The sequence below is a fragment of the Phyllopteryx taeniolatus genome, chromosome 1 (genome assembly GCF_024500385.1).
Source record: "Phyllopteryx taeniolatus isolate TA_2022b chromosome 1, UOR_Ptae_1.2, whole genome shotgun sequence".
Classification (NCBI taxonomy): domain Eukaryota; kingdom Metazoa; phylum Chordata; class Actinopteri; order Syngnathiformes; family Syngnathidae; genus Phyllopteryx; species Phyllopteryx taeniolatus.
This window is the reverse complement of record NC_084502.1, coordinates 23684837-23692725: the sequence shown is the minus strand read 5'-3', so window position 1 is coordinate 23692725 and position 7889 is coordinate 23684837. Positions and strand designations below refer to the sequence as shown.

The 7889-nt window shown below is 42.0% G+C and overlaps 2 protein-coding genes across 3 annotated transcripts in view; one reads left to right on the top strand and one right to left on the bottom strand.

The window, feature by feature from the left end:
• Positions 1-553: 553 nt before the first annotated feature.
• Positions 554-7008, bottom strand: dffa (DNA fragmentation factor, alpha polypeptide). The gene is made up of 6 exons (XM_061782116.1): positions 6824-7008; positions 5300-5458; positions 5033-5187; positions 4658-4865; positions 3041-3159; positions 554-1764 (listed from the first exon to the last, which is right to left on the bottom strand). Exons 1-6 carry the CDS (start codon positions 6915-6917, stop codon positions 1537-1539), a joined length of 963 nt encoding a protein of 320 aa, XP_061638100.1. The 5' UTR covers positions 6918-7008; the 3' UTR covers positions 554-1536.
• A 174-nt stretch (positions 7009-7182) lies between these two features.
• Positions 7183-7889, top strand: part of pex14 (peroxisomal biogenesis factor 14) — an 84231-nt gene continuing 83524 nt past the window's right edge. The window contains exon 1 of one of the 2 annotated variants that reach the window (XM_061782105.1): positions 7183-7317. In XM_061782105.1, the coding sequence (XP_061638089.1) occupies positions 7282-7317 (36 nt within the window). In that variant the 5' untranslated portion in view covers positions 7183-7281. The remainder of the gene's footprint in view (positions 7318-7889) is intronic. The other variant, XM_061782096.1, reaches the window with a different exon arrangement.

Sequence of the window (7889 nt, the reverse complement as noted above, 5' to 3'; positions counted from 1 at the left end):
GCCTCCAGTGGTCTCATGTGAAATCACCAATGATGGCTTGAACCCCCAAGTTCTGTTTTGACTTTTTGAAGCATATTTTTTTCACAGGATTTTGGTTGGACTTTTTGGGTGTTCCACCATATAAAAGATTGGATAAATGTTCTTGTTTGCAATAATATGCAAAATACAAATGCAAACATTAGCAATTCTAGCAGGGTTTATCAGAATGAAAGGGAAGTGAATGCCGGCTTAAGTCCTATTTGACCATGCTGTATACGTCACACATATTTAAATACTTAACAAGCTCGTAGTGACCTCTCAGTGCACGTGAGGCCCACCATTGTGAAAAATCAAATGCACTGTCATGTGTCTTCACTGGAGAGATGATCATGTCTTACATGACTCACATGTACCTGCATCATGTGTCTGTCAAACCATTACCAAAGTTTCATAATGGTATACGGCTTCACGCTGGCTTGACATACAGTAGCTGAAAGATGAAGCGGCATCTTTGTTATTCCCGATTGTTGGCTAGGCGTGTGTAATGAAGCTTGGACATAAGAAATGAAGAACATCTTGTCTAACTCTTTATTAGGAAAATGATAAATTAGTCAGTGCACTCGATTATAACGCCATCTCAAGCAAGGTCATGGCTTTATACAAATATATAGTCACTATTTGCATACTATATATTTTAGAAATACTGTTGCTCACAGCCAGCACAGAAACCCATGTGAAATTTGAGTGACAAGAAAAAGTCATTACTTGGAAATAAAACCAGCGACACAGGAGTCACCACACCTGCCCAAGCTCTGATTACTACAAAACCACAAATTGCTACATTGAAGTTGATCGGAATCGCCCAGTACAGTGTTACATGTCTGCCTCAAAGTCAAAGTTCTATGTTTGAATCTTGGCTCAGGCCCTCCTGTATGGTGTTTGTATGTTCTCCCAGTGCGTGCGTGGGTTTTCCTCTTGGTACGACATCTTCCACCCACAATCCAAAAATATGTATGTTACTAAAGTGGTTAAAAGTGGTTTGAAAGTCGTGCGGCGGACGACTGGTTAGAGCGTCAGCCTCACAGTTCTGAGGATCCGGGTTCAATCCCCAGCCCCGCCTGTGTGGAGTTTGCATGTTCTCCCTGTGCCTGCATGGGTTTTCTCCGGGCACTCCGGTTTCCTCCCACATCCCAAAAACATGCATTAATTGGAGACACTCAATTGCCCGTAGGTGTGACTGTGAGTGCGAATGGTTGTTTGTTTGTATGTACCCTGCGATTGGCTGGCAACCAGTTCAGGGTGTACCCCGCCTCCTGCCCGATGATAGCTGGGATAGGCTCCAGCACGCCCACGACCCCAGTGAGGAGAAGCGACTCAGAAAATGGATGGATGGATGGATGAAAGTCGTGCCAAATGCTACAAACATCAACTTTGCTTACATTTATATGAGATCCAGCAGTAAGGAATAGTATCTGTAACCCAGTATGAAATCATTTTGCTGGCCCTGAGGCGGTCACCGTAGTCTCTTATGAGTCTGTGCTCAGGTAAGGTACCAGACTAATTCCCCCTTTGAGGTGGTGTTCCTTCGCTCTCCTCGCTGTTCTTTTCATTAGGCGGCTGGCTGCTGTCCCCCTGTGGCGCGTTGCCCCTCATCGACTGTGCGGCCTGAACCTGTTGAAGACGTCGCTTTAGCTCGGACTCGCAGTCTTGAAGCAGCGTCGACGTCCTGACTTTGTCCCAGCGTAGCACCTGCTGCATAGCTTCCAGCCCTTTTGCCACCACCATCTTAACACAGAAAGAGCCTCATGTTTCTCAAAATGCATCAACAAAACAACACAACGCAACCTCTCAAGGTGGGTGCTCCTGAAGTTGTAAAATCCATAATTCGGCAAACATTTTGTAGAAAAACAAGAATCTAAAGTCAGGAGTTCTGACTGGCTTTCTGAATGATGTCAGTATTTGAGCGTATCTTACGAAAGCTCAGTACAAGCAGCCCTAAAAGTATGTATTTGATGCTCGTTTTGCGTTTTAAGAAACAGAAATCCCTTTTTCGGCAACACTGGACCTTCTTGGTTTGCCACAGCTGTCCAGCTAGCCAGCTAGCCCTAGATACCTCAGTTTGGGGTAGTCCACTTTTCACTACACAAGTGACCTACTACCTACCTACCTCAGTCATTGCAGTCTCAGTCATGAATTGATTCAGTGTGAGAGACGCTAACAAAAAAACGTGAAGGAGAGGAATGAAGATTTTTTTTCTTAATACTAAACTTGTGCAAACTTGTTAAGGATGTGACAATGATGAACCTGCTTGCCCAGTGAGTGACTAGAAGTGGTTTACGCTACCCAAAATATATCGGTAGTGTCTGCTTGGAACCACAGCTGACCAGCTACCACAACTCGCACCTCGTAGTATCACTTTTTGACAATTGAAAAGTGTCATTATTGTGAAGAACCAACATCAACAATGGGTTTCAAGGCTTGAGTGTTGTTTTTAACATCTTAATATGAACTGTATTAACTTATTTAGACTTGTATGACAATTCAGAAAGGTAAAAAAAAAAAAAAATTATCCAAATATGATGGCGATAATTTTACTCTAAGGAGGATTATTTCGCTTCCATTATAGTACAAGAGTGTGTTCAACCTCAACCACAACATTCATTGTAAGTGAATTGTGCAATTAGTATTATTAAACGACATTTTGTACACAATTTAATGCGCTTTACAATCAGACCCCCTGTTGGCAGAAAAGAGCTGATTCAAGTTGTTTAAAGTTAAGACTACTACATTGTTAACGATCATGGACATTTTAGACTGGAAATTAAATGAATTCAGTTACTTACCTGAAATCTGGCAATGTCACTACATGGACAGAATGTGCATGTCTTTAATCTCTTTAATTAAGGTATAATCAATGAGTTCCTTGTGTCAGAATATGAAGGAAGAATAATGAGCTGTTGAGTTATAAAGCGCTTCATTGTTGTGCTGTGTAAATACACATTGCTTGCATTTGCTCAAGAAAGTGCAAAGTAGTGTTTAATGTGAGGACCGTGTGCGTTACCTGGAGATCTTCAGTGGAGAGTCTGGTCTCTGGGCTTGTCTTGCCTTTCAGGACCATCAAAGTCCTGGAAATGAATCCAGATGCTTGATCCACCTCCATCCCATCAGGCGCATCCAAACCTACAGTCATTGCCACATTAGGAGAAGAAATAGTTGGTCTGACGTTCTTTGGTGAATCCTTGAGGACTTGCACACTCCCACAACTAAGACAAGAACATGCAAAATCCTCTTGGACCCTCCACATCCTGGTCACCACCTCTTCCAGCTCCTTCCCTCAGGTAAACGCTATAGAACAATGCAAACTAAAACCAGCTGACATTCCAAAAGCTTCTTTCCTCTTACCATTAAATTGCTAGAGGCGAAGTGACTCTCCGTAGTGTGTTTTTATGTCTCAAAAGTATTTTTTGTAAAAATGGCTGTCTATTGTACTAGAGCAGCTCCAACTACCGGAGACGAATTCCTCGTGTGTTTTTGACAAAGTTGGCAAATAAAGAGGATTCTGATTCTGAAAGACAACTTCTTCAAGGAGTTCAAAATATTCAACTGTGACAATATTTCCATCTAGTGGCTAAAGGCATGACCTATCTAACAAAGCAACTTTGATGCTGATAACTTAATAATAATCATCCATCCATCTCTTTTCCGTATCACTTATCCTCACAAGGGTCATGGGCGTGCTGGCGCCTATCCCAGCCGACTTAGGGCGAGAGGCGGGGTACACCCTGAACTGGTAGCCAGGCAATTCCAGGGCACACATGGACAAACAACCATTCGCACGCACATTCACACCTATGGGCAATTTACAGTCTTCAATTAACCTACCGTGTATGTTTTTGGAATGTGGGAAGAAACTGGAGTACCCGGAGAAAAACCCACGCAGGCACAGGGAGAACATGCAAACTCCACACAGGCGAAGCCGGATTTGAACCCGGGTCCTCAGAACTGCGAGGCAGATCTGCTAACCCGTTGGTCACCGACAATAATAATAATAATGCCGGCACGGTAGTTGACTGGTTAACAGCTCTGGGGACAGGGGTTCAAATCCCGGTCCCGCCTGTGTGGAGTTTGCATGTTCTCCCTGTGCCTGGGTGGGTTTTCTACGGGCACTCCGGTTTCCGCCCACATCCCAAAAACATGCGTGGTAGGTTGGTTAAATACTTTAAATTGTCCATAGGTGTGAATGTGAGTGCGAATGGTTGTTTGTTTATCTGTGCCCTGTGATTGGCTGGCGACCGGTTCAGGATATACCCCGCCTCCCGCCCGAAGATAGCTGGGATAAGCTGCAACAGCCTGCGTCACCAGTGAGGATAAGCGCTAAAAGGAAAATGGATGGAATAATAATAATTAGTAATTAACTGCAAGCCTATCACAGGACATATATAAACCAACCATCCACACACAAATTTTATTCTATTCTTAAACTAGACAAGTGGGAGGAAGCTGGAGTACCTGTTAAAAACCAATGCAAGTATGGGGAGAGCATGCAAACCCCAGACAGGTAGCCCTCAGCCAAGATTAGAACGAGACCGTGTGGCAAGTGAGTTTACCACTACGCCATTGTGCTGCCCAGTTGTGCGTGTTAAGAGATACATTTAAAAATGTGCAATTTTCAACATACCTCCCTCACTGGGTCGCCTGGTCTCCTGCTGCGGCTGTCCGTCTTCTTTCTCTACTGCTTTGAGGAAGAGTTGGAGCAACTCTTTCGATTGCCTCTCCTCCTCACGACGGTCCAAAACCCTCTGCAGTGTTTCCTGAAGGTTCTCAGTCTTCTTTTCTTGGAAGCCGAGAGCAGAAGCTAGCTCAGGGCAGGGGACATCCACCAAGCTCTGGAACAACACGTGACACTGATTTTACACAAAGTAGTCATTTAGATGACAAATAATGGAAGGCAGTGTTTGTAGGCCTATTGGCTTTTATAGATACCTAACATAAAATGATTTTACTTCCTCATTGAACAAAAATACACAGTGAGAAACTGGACTAACTCTGGCACCTGTAAGTCTTCCTCAGACATGAGAATGACGCTGGCCAGGTCCTGTTTCAGCTGCAAAGCCAAGCCCCACCATGGTGCAGCAACACGGGCTGTGTCCAGAACGTCGCTCTCAAGTATCATGGAATCCCTCGCCATCCACGCTGTGCCACCATCAACTACAATGGAAAGCATAACGAGGTGCACAGGACGCTATAAAAAACAACAACAACAACATATACTGTACATATAAAATATAAATATATATTTTGCAGAATTAAATATTCTCACCCCTGCGAAGCGGTGACCATGTCTCCTTGTCATGCAGCAGCATGAACTTTGTGTTTAAGGGTAAACACCAAAAGTAGGCCTCGTCCTCGACGATTGTCCCATCGTCTTCTAAGACCACTGTGACTGGGTCATGTGGTGTGAAACCAAGAAACTCACTTCCTGAAATCATCAAAGTTTGACGATATTACAAGACCAATGACCAGTTCAGCTCAATAATGCCTTTATGTGCTTCACTAAGTTGTGGACATACTATTTAACATACACTAACAAGCTTGTGTTGTTTATTTGCAAAAAAAAATACAGTAATTTTAACATGAAGAGAATGTCTTAAAATTCCTTCTGTGTTGTTTTCCTTTCAGTGCAGTTGCTACTACACTATTATGCAGTATATTTGTTTTTATGCAGAAAATTGTGAATTTAAATGGAATAAAATTAGTGATACAACTTCATGAAGATGTCAGTGTACAATGACAAGAATCTCCAAATGTATATTGTTGTGTCATACATTAGTTACAAAGACCTTTAGTTTTAAATATAATACAATACGTTATTCAGCAATGCTGAAGATGAACGTAATTTACTTTTCCAAGGAAAAGGCTAACATCACAATACAAAGATTATGCGATCATCGATATATTGGAGCAAAACCGTCTTTGATACATCCTAATATATACAGTATGTGGTAACACAATAAGTATACTGTTGCTGTCCAACAAAAAGCAGGTATCTCCAAATTTCACAAATAAAATGTGTTTGTTGTGTTCCACATAAACAAATTAAATAAAGATACAGTAGATTCTTTTAATTGGACAGCGACCATACACTATACTGTATGAAAATTAATTACAACACTGAAATAAGTAATATGGAATTACATTCATTAATTTTCCATAGCGTTTATCCTCACTAGGGTCATGGGCGTGCTGCAGCCTGTCCCAGCTACCTTTGGGCGAGAGGCGGGTTACACCCTGAACTGGTTGCCAGCCAATCGCAGGGCACATAGAAACAAATATGTGACTTCACAAAAGAGGTGGCTTGGCTCTTTAAAAACATAACATTGAGCTGACACCCCCTCAAAGTACATGTAAAAGTACAAAGTACAGGTCGAGAACTCCAGCAAAGCTTTTGGCCAACGCCTGGTGGTGAATTGCATTTAAGGAATGAGTAGACAGAGGAGAGGCATCTTCTTGACTCGTTTCACGTTCACTCCTGCGAGTTTCAGCACGTTAGAAATGTTGCTAGACGAAACCCCAGCTCTTGATCATGTGAGATAAGATTAAATTGCCACTAAAGCAGTGTTTGAGACGACTGTTTAGTAACACTTCAATACAGAATTCATTACCTTTCTGTACCTTCAACTGAGGTTGAAATCAAATAGATGAATACAGAAAACAGCCTAATTCATATATGCCGTTCTAAAATTAGATTCGATTTTACTCTTGGTGTTTGTGCACAGGCATTACACCGGTTATTTTCTCCAGCTAAGCATCAACAAAGTTGTGTTTAAAATGTGTATCATCTCACCTTTTACCTTCAACTCCTCAAGCGAAGGAACAACCAAGCCATATGACTTCTGGCGTGTAAAGCTGCACACCTTACACGGCTTTCGATCCGCCATTATGCGCAAAAAGATACAACTATTATTGTTAATAAGACAACTGGAGACAGCTCTTGTAGTTGGCAGTTTCGAATACAGGAACAGCGTTGTCGCTACGAACTCTGGGATATGTAGTACTTTTTTTCTGACCCGCACTACAAAATGGCGCACACAGTACTTTCCCCAAACTACAATATTTCACAAAAGAACGATATGTTTAAACTTTGGCTTTAAAACATATTTTATTTTAAAATAAGAACGATTTAATTTTAGCGAGTCAATTAAATATAATGTTACTATTAGCTGAGCTCAGGTCAGTGAGAGTGCACTTTGAGCTCAGGCAGAAACAATCAAACATCGAGCAGCCTTCGCTGTTAACAGGAAGATGGCATCCACGGACAAGGCTGAGCAACCAGCACAGGTCAACATTTATCAAATAATGTCACTAGCCTGTTAATGTCCATACACGACATGCACTCCTGTAGCGTGAACATTGTTATTTCAATGTCAATTACATTGGTACCATCTGGCTGTTTTCATCCGGGGATTGTTAGCATAATAGCTAGCTAGTGATGCTCGGTAGCTCTTGTTGAAAGCGTTCAAAAGTTTCGTTGCTGACTGAACTGACGTACTTTCCAATCCAAATGGTGGCCCGAACTCATAAATGTCATCGCACCAGTCTTACTCATTATATTGTTTATTATTAGCCTTGTTATATTATTTAAAATGAGAGCAAAGGTGTGTGTCATGGACTGAGTTGATGTGGAGTTAATATGCTGACATGGTCAGGATGGCAAGGTGAACGACTATGCTTACTTTGTGACTTTTTAGTTTAATAGCTTACGAACGCTGTTGATTAAAACAAGTAACACGGGCACTTATGATAATTAAACACTTGCACACGTACATTTTGTGGCGCAGTAAAATATTGGCGGTACAGTAACTGAACCCCTTGAAGACATGCCGCAGGCTATCAGTCCCTAGTAAAAATAC

Excerpts from the sequence above, each read along its gene's own strand:
- dffa (XM_061782116.1), bottom strand. The coding sequence starts at position 6,917 with ATGGCGGATCGAAAGCCGTGTAAGGTGTGCAGCTTTACACGCCAGAAG. Across the intron at positions 5,459-6,823 it reads TGAGGAGTTGAAGGTAAAAG|GAAGTGAGTTTCTTGGTTTC; the intron begins GTGAGATGATAC and ends TGATGATTTCAG. Across the intron at positions 1,765-3,040 it reads TCTCCACTGAAGATCTCCAG|ATGGTGGTGGCAAAAGGGCT; the intron begins GTAACGCACACG and ends TTCTGTGTTAAG.